Source organism: Liolophura sinensis, chromosome 8 (assembly GCF_032854445.1).
Source record: "Liolophura sinensis isolate JHLJ2023 chromosome 8, CUHK_Ljap_v2, whole genome shotgun sequence".
Taxonomy (NCBI): domain Eukaryota; kingdom Metazoa; phylum Mollusca; class Polyplacophora; order Chitonida; family Chitonidae; genus Liolophura; species Liolophura sinensis.
The window spans coordinates 51895459-51913193 of NC_088302.1; the positions used below are offsets into that span (position 1 = coordinate 51895459).

At 39.6% G+C, this 17735-nt stretch overlaps 1 protein-coding gene across 1 annotated transcript in view; it reads right to left on the minus strand.

Moving 5' to 3' along the window:
* Positions 1-17735, minus strand: part of LOC135472195 (uncharacterized) — a 34788-nt gene that overhangs the window by 2226 nt on the left and 14827 nt on the right. The window contains exons 17-30 of the mRNA XM_064751575.1: positions 17669-17699; positions 15974-16070; positions 14010-14067; positions 12592-12703; positions 11142-11814; positions 9765-9917; positions 9252-9457; positions 8931-8992; positions 8053-8154; positions 6334-6483; positions 5280-5348; positions 4532-4652; positions 1095-1239; positions 516-650 (exon numbers count right to left, since the gene is read on the minus strand). Of these exons, the coding sequence (XP_064607645.1) occupies positions 516-650; positions 1095-1239; positions 4532-4652; positions 5280-5348; positions 6334-6483; positions 8053-8154; positions 8931-8992; positions 9252-9457; positions 9765-9917; positions 11142-11814; positions 12592-12703; positions 14010-14067; positions 15974-16070; positions 17669-17699 (2114 nt within the window). The remainder of the gene's footprint in view (positions 1-515; positions 651-1094; positions 1240-4531; positions 4653-5279; positions 5349-6333; positions 6484-8052; positions 8155-8930; positions 8993-9251; positions 9458-9764; positions 9918-11141; positions 11815-12591; positions 12704-14009; positions 14068-15973; positions 16071-17668; positions 17700-17735) is intronic.

The window sequence follows — 17735 nt, forward strand, 5'->3', positions numbered from 1 at the left end:
CATTTAATGATTTTGTATGGGAAGGGCACCTTATTAGTTTTGGCAATGGATAAATGTTCAATACATTTGATTTTTTTAGGTGAATTTAGAGAGACTTGTGGCGAGCTGAGTGAATTAATCTGGATATCTGTAAGCCTAATTAATCTGTAGCATCACGGTGATATGGTGTATGCAATTAACTTATACAATCCATATTCCAGTGCACAATCATATATGGTAGCTTTAAAGCTTACCAGGATTATGGTATTATCTAATCTTTAGACAAGTTGCATCTGATATTCATCATGAACAAGTTTAATGGTAATGTAACAGACATGTAATTAGGATTTAGCTATTGACAAACTGATTGAAACCCTTTTGCAATGGTAACAGAGATTCTGCACTTTTTATCACTACACACGCGCAATATTGGGCCAACAGCTATGAACCATCAAGCAATTGTGGAGAATTCCTGAAGTAAGAGAATTTTCACACGTACCAAATGAATGACCACAGTGAACAAACCACACACCCACCTCTGATAACAACATCAACAGCGTCATCCATTTCTAACTGTGATGGGTAAAGGTCACACTCCTTGAAGAACTTTGGCAAGTCACACACCTCTATTTCGCCTCCAAATGCCTTCCTCTCAAACATCATCTCATACCCTGTGTAGTGAAAAAATATGCACTGCAGTCATGTATGTTTTTCAGCTAACTTTCGCAAACAAAGAACGAAGCCATCTGCACAACATGAGAGCAGGCCATGGGAGACACGAGGTGGAGATTGAAATCCGGACTGGGGATTTGTTTTATGCCCCTGCCGTCGCTGCTTGTGGGCCTTCATGAGAACGAACATTCAGATGTGGAAAAGTTGCCAAAGGTTGCTGGTTTACATGGACACTGCTGTTTCCTCCACTCGCAAAGCTGACCACCATTGTATAAGTGAAAAATATTGGGTACGACATTAAGCCACAATCAAATAAATAAATATGTATACCTGCAAGAAGCTGTTTGTAAACACATTGCATTGAGGTTAAAAGATATGTGTACACAGAATATGGCTTCTTATCTTTGAATACTACAGACAGTACAGTTGTCAAAGTGACTTACTCCTTCTAATATCCATGTATTCGTCAAGCTGAGAATAGGTGAATGGCATGACCGGCCTGAGGACCCCATGTCTCTCCTGGACTCGCCTCAAGAGTTTTTTGTACTCCTGTACATAACGCTTCCAGTCAGAACCATGGTACAGGGCCTATAACAAACAAATAAAAGCTTACACTAATCACACCACAGTAGGTGTCTGTACTCCTGTACACAGCACTTTCAGTCACACCCATGCTACAGGGCCAACAACAGACAAATAAAAGCTTACACTAAACACACCACAGAAGGTGTCCGTACTCCTGTACACAGCACTTCCAGGCGCACCCATGCTACAGGGTCTACAACAGACAAATAAAAGCTTACACTAAACACACCACAGTAGGTGTCTGTACTCCTGTACACAATGCTTCCAGTCACACCCATGCTACATGGCCTATAACAGACAAATAAAAGCTTACACTAAACACACCACAGTAGGTGTCTGTACTCCTGTACACAGCACTTCCAGTCACACCCATGCTACAAGGCCAACAACAGACAAATAAAAGCTTACACTAAACACACCACAGTAGGTGTCTGTACTCCTGTACACAGCACTTTCAGTCACACCCATGCTACAGGGCCAACAACAGACAAATAAAAGCTTACACTAAACACACACCACAGTAGGTGTCTGTACTCCTGTACACAGCACTTCCATTCACACCCATGCTACAGGGCCAACAACAGACAAATAAAAGCTAACACTAAACACACCACAGTAGGTGTCTGTACTCCTGTACACAGCACTTCCAGTCACACTCATGCTATAGGGCCTACAACAAACAAATAAAAGCTTACACTAAACACACCACAGAAGGTGTCTGTACACCTGTACATAATGCTTCCAGTCACACCCATGCTACAGGGCCAACAACAGACAAATAAAAGCTTACACTAAACACACCACAGAAGGTGTCTGTACTCCTGTACACAGCACTTCCAGTCACACCCATGCTACAGGGCCAACAACAGACAAATAAAAGCTAACACTAAACACACCACAGTAGGTGTCTGTACTCCTGTACATAACGCTTCCAGTCACACCCATGCTACAGGGCCAACAACAGACAATTAAAAGCTTACACTAAACACACCACAGAAGGTGTCTGTACTCCTGTACACAGCACTTCCAGTCACACCCATGCTACAGGGCCAACAACAGAAAAAAAAAAAAGCTAACACTAAACACACCACAGTAGGTGTCTGTACTCCTGTACATAACGCTTCCAGTCACACCCATGCTACAGGGCCAACAACAGACAATTAAAAGCTTACACTAAACACACCACAGAAGGTGTCTGTACTTCTGTACACAGCACTTCCAGTCACACCCATGCTACAGGGCCTACAACAGACAAATAAAAGCTAACACTAAACACACCACAGTAGGTGTCTGTACTCCTGTACACAGCACTTCCAGTCACACTCATGCTATAGGGCCTACAACAAACAAATAAAAGCTTACAATATACACACCACAGAAGGTGTCTGTACTCCTGTACATAACGCTTCCAGTCACACCCATGCTACAGGGCCAACAACAGACAAATAAAAGCTAACACTAAACACACCACAGAAGGTGTCTGTACTCCTGTACACAGCACTTCCAGGCACACCCATGCTACAGGGCCAACAACAGACAAATAAAAGCTAACACTAAACACACCACAGTAGGTGTCTGTACTCCTGTACATAACGCTTCCAGTCACACCCATGCTACAGGGCCAACAACAGACAATTAAAAGCTTACACTAAACACACCACAGAAGGTGTCTGTACTCCTGTACACAGCACTTCCAGTCACACCCATGCTACAGGGCCAACAACAGACAAATAAAAGCTAACACTAAACACACCACAGTAGGTGTCTGTACTCCTGTACATAACGCTTCCAGTCACACCCATGCTACAGGGCCAACAACAGACAATTAAAAGCTTACACTAAACACATCACAGAAGGTGTCTGTACTTCTGTACACGGCACTTCCAGTCACACCCATGCTACAGGGCCTACAACAGACAAATAAAAGCTTACACTAAACACACCACAGTAGGTGTCTGTACTCCTGTACACAGCACTTCCAGTCACACTCATGCTATAGGGCCTACAACAAACAAATAAAAGCTTACACTATACACACCACAGAAGGTGTCTGTACTCCTGTACATAACGCTTCCAGTCACACCCATGCTACAGGGCCAACAACAGACAAATAAAAGCTTACACTAAACACACCACAGAAGGTGTCTGTACTCCTGTACACAGCACTTCCAGTCACACCCATGCTACAGGGCCAACAACAGACAAATAAAAGCTAACACTAAACACACCACAGTAGGTGTCTGTACTCCTGTACATAACGCTTCCAGTCACACCCATGCTACAGGGCCAACAACAGACAATTAAAAGCTTACACTAAACACACCACAGAAGGTGTCTGTACTCCTGTACACAGCACTTCCAGTCACACCCATGCTACAGGGCCAACAACAGACAAATAAAAGCTAACACTAAACACACCACAGTAGGTGTCTGTACTCCTGTACACAGCACTTCCAGTCACACTCATGCTATAGGGCCTACAACAAACAAATAAAAGCTTACACTATACACACCACAGAAGGTGTCTGTACTCCTGTACATAACGCTTCCAGTCACACCCATGCTACAGGGCCAACAACAGACAAATAAAAGCTTACACTAAACACACCACAGAAGGCGTCTGTACTCCTGTACACAGCACTTCCAGGCACACCCATGCTACAGGGCCAACAACAGACAAATAAAAGCTAACACTAAACACACCACAGAAGGTGTCTGTACTCCTGTACACAGCACTTCCAGTCACACCCATGCTACAGGGTCTACAACAGACAAATAAAAGCTTACACTAAACACACCACAGAAGGTGTCTGTACTCCTGTACACAGCACTTCCAGTCACACCCATGCTACAGGGCCAACAACACACACACACAACAGCTTATACCCTATCTCTCCAATGTTTTGTACATTCATGTGGTGTTGTTTGAAGCATATTCTGAGGGCAGTTCTCTGTCTAAGCTTAAAAAAAGAATACTTTCTTTGCAAACCTCTCAAAATGCCACAATGAAAAAAGGACAGTATGAAAATTGCTATCAAAATTAATCATAAGCATGGAAAATATTTTGGCTGACGGCATACATGTAGGGTTTAACACTATAGACAATTACCATAGTAGACTCCAGATACACCCAGGATAGGAAATACACATGCATACCACAGCTTTAATGTGAGCAATTACCACATGAATATGAGTACATCTACAGCAATAGGCACAGGCGATCTGTGATGTCAATAAATTACAGGTCCAGACAACTTATCTGTCTGGTATTAAATAAAGATACAAGGTTTTCTACCTTTCGTTTCAGTGATGCCAGCTTGTTGCGAACAAGCATTCCTCTTGCGTATTTCTGTATGACAAGAGCTGCTTGGTTGATGAGAGCCTTGCTGGGGCCTACTTTCTTTGGGTGATAGATGCTGACAGACAGACAAATGTGACAGGTACAGACAAATGTGACGAAGTACAGTTTAAAAGTGATACGACTAAGGACTAAAATGTGTGAAAATGTGTATGCATTCTGTGCACAATGATGTTTACAAGGCATATCTTCAGTATGCAAAATTGCTGTCAAGACTTTTTGTCCAATTTAATGTATGATGGTGTTTTCTTTAACTGGATGGTCTCTTTGTTGTCGTATTCTGTTTTACTACGATGGTGTTTTCTGTGGCACCAATTGAATACAAAATATTAAATAGAAAAGTTACGTTCCCACAATTGTAGGTCATAAAATGATCAAACACAGCCAAGGAAGTTTCCCGACACTCTTTCAAGCTGCTTCAACCGACAACTGATCAAACAAGCCAGCTGTTTGCCACAATACAGTGAGGTGAAAGAGAAGTTCATAGATAGCATACATGGTGCTTTGAAAACATTTAAAAACAACTGCTCAGCACCTCATTTCAGAATACTGTGCAGAAAGTTCTTTTGTATTAACATACTATCTCTTGGCTTTGATAAAAATTATTTCTCCAAATACCAAACACTTGCTACAGCTTCCCATAGTAACAATAACATCACAGCCTCTCTCTAAACTCAATACTCACTCATAGATGTTAACATGGGGCCCAATCACAGACAGCTTTGCTGAGGTTTCATGCTGCTTCTGGGCTATTCTGGAATTACAGGGAAACAGAGGTCATTGCAATCAAATATTGGCTAAGTCGTAATGTGAAAAGTTCTTCTTGATCAGTTCAAACTGGTCTAACTCTCTCTCGATTGGCTGTGTTCTAATGTGTGGGCCCCTAGTTTGTCAGGTGCATGTTGAGGTACCATGGTTTCCTTTGTGCCTGATAAGGTGCAGTGGTTTCCTCTCTGCCTGTTAAGGTATAGTGGTTTTCCCCATACTTGATGAGATAAAATGGTTTCCTCCATACCTGGTAAGGTAAGGTGATTTTCTCCATGGCTGGTAAGGTACAGTGGTTTCCTCCATGTGTGATAAGACACAGTGGTTTCCTCCATGCCTTTTAAGACACAGCGGTTTCCTCCTTACCTGGTAAGGTACAATTATTTCCTCCATGCCATGTAAAGTACAATGCTTTCCTCCCTGCCCGGTAAGGCACAGTGGTTTCCCTTGCATGGTAAGGTACAGTAGTTTTCTCCGTGGCTGATAAGGTATAGTAATTTCCTTCCTGGCTGGTAAGGTATAGAGGCTTCCTCCCTTGCTGGTAAGGTACAATCGTTTCCTCCAACTGGTAATGTACAGTAGTTTCTGTAAGGTACAGTGGTTTCCTCCTCGTCTAGTAAAGTACAGTGGTTTCCTCTGTCTTTGGTAAGATACAGTGGTTTCCTTCATGCCTGGCACAGTAAAGTGGTTTTCTCTGTGCCTGTAACGTACACAGGTTACCTCCAAAATCGTAAGGTACACCGTTTTTTTCTGTGCCCCTAAGGTACAGTGGTTTCCTCTGAGGAAAGAGTGCCTTTCATGACCATAACCCAGAACATTGTCATACATTAAATGAAAAACATGTATACTTACTTACAACACAAGACACTCAAGGAATGAAATGAAATAAATAAATTATACAATAGTGTATGTTAAAATCAATAGTTTTTAAAGACTGCTACAATACCCCAGAATAAATTGTAAGCCAGACATACTCTTTTTCCTGCTGCTGACGTTTTGCTTGTCTCTCTACCTCGGTAATCTTTTTTATGGTGTTGTAACCCTTAGCCCATATCTGCAGTTCAGGATCGATCGTTGGTCTGTTGTAAATAGCCTTCACCTTGTGAAGATGCCTCCTCAAAGCTCTGTAATCACAACATAGAATGGACACTCATAATGGACAAATATGAGTAATAATGACTGACCTACAGATATACACATCATATTAATAGATGACAAGTGGAAACAATCATACAAGCGTCAGTGACTATTTATAAGCCAGATGGATGTTTCGAGTGGTGCTTCAAAACACATGTGCGTAATGTGTCATTGGTGGGCTAAACAAAGCAAATAATCATTTATGCCTGAGGTGAAACATTACAGTTTCATGACACCCCAGAACTCAACCCCTATCCAAGTTTTTTAAAATATATTTTTCTTAATTTGCGACTTGAAATTGTCCTCGAGCCCATGTAAAATCTCAGATGTAACAACAAATGGAATAAAATACAGACTTTGTTGATCTGTGTGCAATTGCGGAGGTGGTAAGCATGCCAGCATGGCACAATGACTCTCACTAATACGTCAATGTGAGTTTAAGTTCAGCTCATGCATGTTGGTTTCCTCTCTGGCCATATGTAGGAATGTTGCCAGGTTTCTGCCAGGTTTCCTCACACCATAATGCTGGTCACGGTCACATAAATGAAATATTCTTTAGTACGGCGTTAAAACCAATCAAATGAATAAATAAAATAAATACTGGATGAGAGAAAGCAAATCTTAATTAATTAGTTGTGATAATGAATTTAAATATCAATAGGTCTCCAGCTTTCCGCTGTTTGCTTATTTTTGTATGGTTTTGACATACGTTTTGAATTAACTCAGTTGCGACACATAGTTGCTTGCTTAACGTTTTCTCTTGATAGTATATTGTTGTCGCCTTGATTGATATGAATATTAATACATAAGTGCACGTGTGCGTGTGCATATTTGTACACATATTTACGAATGTAAATTCTCTTTACTGTCTGTATATCCTTACATTTAGGAGTGGGTGCTACAGTAGTAACACTATGTGTATGCATAATTAGGTACACGTGTACGTATGTGCAAGTGCTTCATTCCAACATACGAGTATTAACCAGTTAGCATCTCTTGTCAATTAAATTTAAACATGTTATGGGATACAATAAGCCCTTTGGGGTTTCTGCTCCCGCCAGAGTGCTATAAGTTGTATTATGTTGACAAACTGATGTATCCGTACATATGTAATTATGTGTGTGTGTATATACCTGTATATACCTGTTTGTATTAACCTTGATTAAGAAAAACCATTATTATATAGGCCTACTTATACTGTGCACATTATGATAATATTTAAGATGTATTTGTATGAATATACGTACATGTACATACATATGCGTGTGCCTGTGTGTTTGCGGGTGTGTATGTATATGTATGTATATGTATGTGTGTATGTGTGTGTATATATATTTATATATAACCATGCGGATACAAGAGGTTTAGGTACAGAGAGGTATTGAGATGTTTTTCCTTTTCTACTTTCTTTCTGGTGAATAAATCAAATCAAATCAAATCTTCGCTTGTAAAGGATTTTTTGATGTTGAAACTTTGTTTTCAAAATTTTAGTTAAGTTTGCATGGCTATTACATATTTCTGGTATGCCTGAATGAAATTTTGTGAAAATGTATTACTTTTGTATGGCAATGGCAGATGCTCGCTCATTCTCTCTCCTCTCCCTCTCCTCTTTCTTCAGTCCATCATAAAAGTTCCGTGCAATGTATCCTCGGAAAATTCTGATCAAAACAGTGTGACAATTTACCCATTAAGATACAACAAACCAAACACAACAAGTATTCAGTAACAACAAACTTACATCAGTGTGTGGAAACACTAATATTCATAAACACATGTTCTCATCAACATGTGAAAACCAATCTACTAAAAGCATTATAATACTGAATTAATATGCGCGAAACATGAACAAAAATGGTCTATTTGTACATAAATGTACACTGTAAAGAAATAATGTGCAATTCTGTTGACCCCTTGAGAAAAATGTCAGAAAAAAAATAATTAAACCAAAAAAAATTGATGTCTACAAGTTTCTCCAGTCATTTCCTGAAAACAATTCATTAAGTATTTTAATACAAATCTTTCAATAGATCAACACAATGTGTGGAAAATTTCATCACTTATCTCTTTGTTTTTAGAATATTACACACCACTGATTGTGTCAGATGAACAAACAAGGCTCACTCTAGGCATCACAACATTCCAAAATCCAGAAGGAACAAACCAAGGCATTGGAGCAAACTACAGACTTTTATTTGGGACCAATCTTAAGCCACACACTGCATGCAAACAAAATATAAGAAAATATTACCACAATTATCACAAAGTATTTCCTCTAATAGCTTTCAGTTTTAGATAAAAAAAGCTATGCAGTTTAATTCTGAACTAAAATGTCAATGAACAAAAACAAATAAAACAATTTAAATGTAAATTTTATGGAATATGTAAAAAAAACCAGAATCTCATGAGCAATCAGGCCATCTACACTTATCTGTACCTCTGTATATCAACAGCAGCCTTAACCTCCTTCTGTCTCTTGACTCTAGCTGCCACTTCATCCTAAAACCAAATCAAACAATTCCCAACATGCAGCACTCTGCTACAATAAACTTTTGCTATACGCCTTTACAGTTACAGTTGCCGTCTAAACTCTCCAACACTCTGGATGCACTGGCAATCTTTGAGTTTTCAGATGCAATGTGAACCATATCATTTCAAATGGACTTGTTTAACCATAACGTAAAAGAGAAATTGAATTAGGGACTTTTGTAATTAAAAGGATGGAGTGATGAGTAGTCTACATTGAAATCAAACGTACAGGTTTGTAAACCTCCAGTACAGTCGGGATAGGTCTGCCAGGTACAGGGGTGTGATAATCAGGGTGGCTCAGCTCAGCTAACTTAGACTGTAACATCGTTGTGCCCAGGACCTTTTCCCGCCTCAAATGCCTGCTTTTAGGAATATGCTTCACACTCATTTCGCTTTCTTCTTCTGATGGCTCTCTAGCATTCCCACAGGTATCATCTAGAATCATGAGTGACATCAACATTTAGGGCTGAGTTAATGTGCAATTTTCACAAGAAAAACTTACTAACTAAAATATTAAGTGATTATGCAAAAAGATATCAGTTACATGAACTGGGTACTTCACACTTATCATCATTTTCTTTGCTTGTTTTTGTGAGTTTTTTTCTGTTTTTTTTTTCATGAAATAATGTAGCTGAATCATCAATATCTAGAATATGGACATTTCTGAGGCATCAAACCTCGACACGTATTTACTATTAGTTATTAAAATTGGTTGGATCACAGTTTGAGCTAATAGCAGTACATTGCAGTTCTGACGAGGCATCAGAGTCTGGTTTGACAGGTCTAGCTGGGAGAGGAAGGCGACACACAGTCAGCATTCCACTGCACAGGTCCTCAGCTGGCTCCGTGCCTTGTGTACTGTTATCTTCATCAGCCCCAAAGCGCAGCTGGCTAACTGCAAAAAAACACAGATTTATCACATCTTCTAGCTGTGTCTGGCGTGAATGAACGGATGTATAATTATGGCTTATACCCTCTGTTCACAGAGGAAGCTGAGCTTTCACCCATGCCACAACATTAAAAGACAGGCAAACATGGAAGGTGTGTAATTAAAAAACCTCCATATTGAACTTATGAGGCAGCAGTCAAGTTCGTAGGATTGAAACGAGGCAGATCCTAGAGAAACATACAAACTTTCAGCTGGTAGTGGATAAACCTTCTGACTTCACAGCTGCAGCCAAATCAGACTGAGCAGGACTCAAACTGACTGATCACTGGCCAATTGCCCACAGTGAGAGTGTGCTTTTATACAAAAGAGCAGACAAAGGCTCTTACAACTTACAACTAGGTTTCTAATGACAATTAGGGGCTGTGTGATGAGGCTCTGGAGCAGATTTCACAAAGCCATCTCTTACTTAAAGTCAAAATTTAATCAAAATAAAGACCCCATCATAATGCGCAGGTTTTAGTAGAGCAAGTTGAGATTTGGACACATTTAAGAAAACTGATGAGGTTATCAACATTTTAAATTTTAGGGCTCAAAAAATTCTGACTAAATTCAGAAATTAGCTTTAAGGAATCTGCCCTAGATGACCACCTGTAAAGAGACAAATGGACCTTGACAAACTGCAGGACTGATTCAGCTACAAAACCTCAGGGACCACTGAGCTGAGTGAACAAAGAACTTCTCTGCACCTTTACCCTGGCAATCAAATCACACTGTAATGCACTACAGTTCTGCACTGGTAATCAAATAACACTGTCATGCACTACAGTTCTGCCCTGGCAATCAAATGACACTGTCATGCACTACAGTTCTGCGCTGGCAATCAAATGACACTGTCATGCACTACAGTTCTGCCCTGGCAATCAAATGACACTGTCATGCACTACAGTTCTGCGCTGGCAATCAAATGACACTGTCAGGCACTACAGTTCTGCCCTGGCAATCAAATGACACTGTCATGCACTACAGTTCTGCGCTGGCAATGAAATGACACTGTCATGCACTACAGTTCTGCCCTGGCAATCAAATGACACTGTCATGCACTACAGTTCTGCCCTGGCAATCAAATGACACTGTCATGCACTACAGTTCTGCACTAACTCGCTGAATATGACTGGATGATACATGTGCACAAGGCCCAATGCTTGCCTTAAAACAACAACAGCAACATACCTTTTTCAACAAACTTAAGAGGAGTGGACATTTTGTGAGCATGGTGTTCCAACTCAGACATGTAGGCCTGAGCACCATGTACAGGCCGCACACCAAACTGCTGATGAAGGCTGTGAGAACTGGGGATAGATGGCGCTGTCCTTGAAGGCATGGTCAAGTCTTCTGACCTCTTCCCTGTCAGTGTCAGCCCCTGTACACCTGTGCTGGAGGATAAGGACACGAGCGATCGCCCTCCGCTGCGACGACTGTCCCCATCTGCCGGCCTGACAGAAAGGGATGCTCGTCCAGTCATGTGCCTCTTGCGAATCTTCTTGTCTTCTGTGGCAGGCCTAGTGCTCTGGTCTTGCCTTGAATTCTTCAAAGGGAGCGAGACAACCTGTGAATTGAGTTCAAGTTGCCTCAAGAATGCCCGCTTACTCTTGCACTGAGTGGGCGGAGCTTGAAAATCTGCCACGGGATATGTCAGGTGTTCAGAGAGGTGCTGAGTGTTCGACTCTAACAGTACATCACCCGTTTGGGTTTGGTTAATCGGGTTAATGGTGGCTGGTGAACCTCTGCCCGATTCCTCTCTACGGCAGTCTCCTACTTCGGGCTCTGAATCACCTACACTAGATTGTCCATCATCACATGAGTCATGTTCTGCCTCTACTGAATCAAAGTCTTCCTTTAGCTCCTGAAAACAAATTGTATCCACACGATTCAAAGATATAGCTATTACTGTATAAGTAACTATTTAATTTCCTGAATCCTGTCAAAGCACAAAACGCTCCATTTATAGTGTTATTTAATGCAAGCCAATTTCACATTATACACTTTTAAATTTACTTTTGTCAATGTAACCAAGCCACAGTTATATTCTGTATTGTTGGTAGGCCTACATGTACATGTGCCTTGCTGTTAATAACTTTCTACAATTATTACTACCACTTATACTATATTCAATGCTGTTCGCTGTTGTATAAGTGAAATTTCTACAGAACAGCGTAAAACATCAAATAAATAAATCAAATAAAACAGACTATCCATTAAGATCATTGTTATCATGCCCTTGTAGGCTTTGGTCTGCTGGTATAGACACAAAAAAAGCTCTTAACTCTAAACTTATCTTCAACACACATACTATACTCACTAGCTTGCAGTTAAATGTTGCTTTCAACATCAATTGATTCACACAGGTAATGCACTGAAGTAGGCAGGCCACTCACAATGCTGACATATTGACAATGCTGCCTAACCGTGTGCCATGCTCAAGAAAACAGCATAAAGCCTATCCAGCCAAAGTATACTATAAATACGGGGAAACTCAATACCTTTACACGTTGAGCATCAAGCCATGGAATACATGTAGCAGTATCATCCATATTCTAAGACTCTAAATCTCATGTACAAATATGGACTAGCAAGTTAACAATTCTAATCCAACTCATAGTTCGAGAAATGGATTTGATACCTCATGTCTCAATGTCTCTTGTCCTCCATCTTCATTTTCACTCTCGCAGGGCTGGTTACTGTCCCCAGTACTCAGTTCACCGTCACATTCACCTGGCCCCTCTACCTGACCCCTGGTAACAGAATTAAAGATGTCTATAATAGAGCACTCTTTGTTTTAAGATCATAAATATACAAGTGAGAGACCAAAAACACTGGCCATACTGCAGAACAATACAGAAGAAATCATACACTCATCCCATGTTTATTAAGAATGTGATCCAAACTAACATTTAAAAACTACATATAACAATTTTTAAAGCCTCAATAATGAATTTTTTTTCATTTTTTTTTTTTCCATTTTTTTGATATACCTTTTTTGACTACACTTAAAACCATAATTATTTTAGAAATCCTCTCCGTGTATCACTTAAGATAGCTCACTACAATTAACGTCCACAACTCCAACTATTTAAACATTTGTCAAGTGATTACAATTATTGTGACAACAGAATGCAAATATCAAATAATATGGTCGTGGGTTTCTCTCGAGCCCTGCCCAGTTTCCTTCTACCATAATGCTGTGATATCAGTTTACCATTAACTGTATAAATCTATACATCACCACTTTTATTCATTCTGACAAAACATTATAGTAAACTTGTTCCTAACTAGGGACTGATAAGTGATTATTTGTTATTGAGAAACAGATTACCAATACAAATGAAATATCATGAACACTGGCAATTCCAGATTACCGTTAATCTGGTACAGCACAGGTACATATACATGTACATTGTAGACACACTCTAAGCATCTTATCTGAATACATTAATCATTTTCAACAATCTAGGTAACCTTAACTGTATTAAAATAATCAATATGAACACTGCACTATGAACACATAACTTCCTTTCCAACATTTTTATTTTTCAATTCAAGCAGATTAAAAGTGTACAAATTTAGTTTTATTAAAGAGCAGATAGAATATACACTGTAAGTCTTCAACCGTTTCGCATGTTTGTTTATTCAGGCATATTCTGAAGGCATTATTCCGTGCAGACTGATAAAATTATACTTTTTATGAAGCTTTGAAACTGGCCAATCCAACCAATGTAATTGTGTCTCCAAAATCTTATAAATGTGCACAAATTGCACTGAAAGTTGCTCTTTTATATGCGAAAAGGTTGAGGAATTAGGGCACTACATGTACATGGTATAAGGAAGTGACTGTATATCTCATTCCAACATTATAGGCATATTACTATATACACATAACTATACAGGTAGTTATGACAAAATATAGTAACAGGAAAAATGACTTAGTTGCAGATATATATTTTAGGAGGTAAAGAATACAGCCAACTTTTACTATGAATCTCCAAACATGTACATAGAGATAAATACGATGTAGAGAGAAAACGCTAAAAATGTACTTACAATAGACTGTCATTTTCATCTGTCAATTCTGTGCGTTCACGGTGTGTTCTGGTGCCAACTATGAAATACAAACAAACTGGTCTTTGTAACAGACCTAATACACCTGGATACAAGGTGAGATTGTACCTGGGCCAGGTAATAAGACCACATTAATTACATGTAAAAACTGTCCCCATCCACCAAAAGTCACATAAAGTCAACAGTGACAATGTAAGAGCAATAAAGCTGTTGTCCTTTGCCCTGGAGTGTGTTGACACATGACTGTGGCTTGATCAGTTATACTACGGTTATATTAGCATTTGTCTCTCACCTCAAGACTTATGGAACCACTTGTTCTTAACAACCCTTAAACTGGGTCACAACCTATTTGCCCTAATCCAACATCCTGAATATTTTTTGTATCATAACAATCAACTTTAAACTGCTGTGTTTGAGGAAAGTATATACACTTAGATTAGTAAAAAGCTAAACTTATGTTAGAAAAATGCAGGAAAATTCACATTCAACTGGGTACAGTGAACTACATGTATAGGGGACTTTTCACCACTTGAAACATGGAAAGTCGTCCTAATATTCCTTCAGTTTTCATCAAATTAAATGTATCTGTAACTAAAGAAATTACATCACAAACTGTGTCTCATTCTAACTCCACATTGACAGCAAAAGTAAACATGACTTCAGACAGGATATATGTAAACACACTGAGTCTTGACAAACAAAAAAAAAACAAAACAAAAAGACACAATGTGTCCTGTGTAATAAATAATGAAGAAGTACCTAGGACAAATTGCTTCCTGAACTTTGCATACATCACAAATCAGCAAAACCAGGTCCAGACATCAATTATATAACTGACACATCCTTGACACTAGGGCCTATTCCAAAATGCTGATCAAATTTAAATAAGCTCTTTCACATTAAACCCTTGTTACATGGCTTACCCAGCTTTACCTGTGTAATGTACATTGAAGGCCTTCAAATAAATCAATCAGCTAGGCTGAGACTCACCTGGGCTGGTTAAGCCCTGATAACATACATACTGCCAGGTATCAATTACCACATGGCAGGAAACCCTGCAAAGTATTGGTCATTAAAAAGAGCCACTTAATCAGCTGCTACAACAGCACCATTTAGCCACTAGTGATTGAAACGTGCAGGAAAGCACAGAGTGAGTGGCAAAACAGGCCACAAGAAGAAGCCAATCGATGAGATCTAGTATTGAATTTATCCCCAGGAGTCATAATATTCACCTGCTCGGGTCACAAGATTAGCACAGATTTTCAGCTAAACTATTAAACACTATGAGGAGAACAGTTCAACAACTAACTAGGTAAAATGTGCAAGATCTACACCTGGTCTTGTATCACAAAGCCCTTCTGCAACTCAACCTAAACTCAAGCAGAATACAACAGACACGGTCCAGGGTACAGCAATCAACTCATGATATACATGTTGCCTAAGAACTACAAAAGAACATGATTCTTAAAAAAACCAAACTGCAGTATAGAAGAAATAATGGGATATCCTGTCGGTTAGTAGCACACTGATCTTACTGTTATGTACACACGTTTCTGAAGACTAGAAAGTTCAGATAGACGAACAGGAAAAAACCTGCTCCATGTTGTCTTCTACACATTTTCTGGTTCCAGTGACCGACACCTTGCGGTCTGACAGTATGTGTTTACTTGATACAGCACAGCTGCATAAGCAGTCAAGGCAGGTATCTTTAAATCTAGGCACAGATGCTGGTTCTGATTCTAATGACTTTTGTCAACATTTATACATCTCCAACAAGATTCCAGAACTTACAGTGCTCAAGAGATAACATATAATACCACAGGGATAAATCTGCTATATATTATAGCATATCATTATATTCTAAAAGAGTAAACATTGCATAACAATAAACATTTCAAAACCACAAATATTGTGCACTGTGGATAATTGACCTGTATCATACTTACGTCCCAAAGCTGACCTGGGTGTGATGAGGGACAAGAACTGCAGCTTGGGGACAGATGAAACACGGGCCTCACCCTGACTCAGCCTGGATAAGAGCTCCTGGCACGCAAAAAACAATCATTAGGACAAAATTCCCAAAGGAATATAAATGGTCAGGCATCAATATGGATATTACAACATACTTCTGAGATCACTGAAAATTCTAGCTATGTACATGCCTGTCGCCTCATTTTTGTTCATAATGAGGTCTTGAGGATATCTGTCAATCCTAATGTCTGATATGAAACTTTATAATATGACACATGACGTGCTAATCTGGCATGATTCTCAGATTTGACACAAGACTCTGATATGGCACTCAATAGCCTGAAGACTCACTGATCTGACACAGGACACTGATTTGATAGACACCTCAATGATTGGACACAATAGTCAGTGGTCTTACACATAACTCACTGTTTGACACTAGACACTGATTTGACACACACCTCGTTGATCTCACACAATCATCACTGATCTGACAAATGACTCACTGTCTGACACAGGACAACATGTGGTCAATGATCTGACACATGACACTGACCTGACACATAACTCACTGTCTGACACAGGACACACTGCTCCGACACATAATTCACTGCTTGACACAGGACACACTGATATGACACATAACTCACTGTCTGATACAGGACACACTGCTCCGACACATAACTCACTGCTTGAGACAGGACACACTGATCTGTCACATAACTCACTGCTTGAGACAGGACACACTGAATTGACAAATGCCTTGCTGTCTGACAAAGGACACACTGATCTGACACCCAAGTCACTGTTTGACACAGGACTGCTTGAGACAGGACACACTGAGCTGACACATAACTCACTGCTTGACACAGGACCTACTGATCTGACACCCAAGTTACTGTTTGACACAGGACACACTGCTATGACACATAACTCAGTGCTTGAGACAGGACACACTGGTCTGACACATAACTCACTGCTTGAGACAGGACACACTGAGCTGACACATGACTCACTGCTTGAGACAGGACACAATGAATTGACACATAACTCACTGTTTTACACAAGACACTGATCTGACAAATGACTCGCTGTTTGACAAAGGACACACCGATCTGACACAGAATTCACTGCTCTGACACAACCAACTGATCTCAGATCTTACAGGTGACTCATTGACTGGTGCATCTCACTGATTTCATACACGACTCATTTTCCCACCACATGATTCACTCACCTGAGACATAAGCTAACATACACACTGATCTGAAACCCAACTCAATGATCTGATGCATTCCTCACAATTTGACAGAGGACTCATGGGCCATCTTTAGCTAACTCAACCAATGAGGGTTTTCTAATAGATACACATGTAAAAAAATATACATTCTATGTATTACTATCATCTAAATATATAAAAATGATAAAACTCAACTTGACATCATGATGACTGAAAGATACCCAACAATAATGAAATGACACACAATTATGTTCCAGACTGATTTGTTGAACAATGCCTCTTTTACAATAAGTAATTGTTATATGTATATTATTGTCACAGTCACAAAAATCAACCGCTACTTCATATTGCTCTGTCATTTTCATTGTGTGATATTTCCTACTCTCTATACACACTAAAAAGAGTGAAAATGTGTAAAATTCATACTTACAGAGTTATATTCAAACCATCCCGGAGGATTTCTGCAAATTTGAATGAGTTAAGATGAACATAAACCT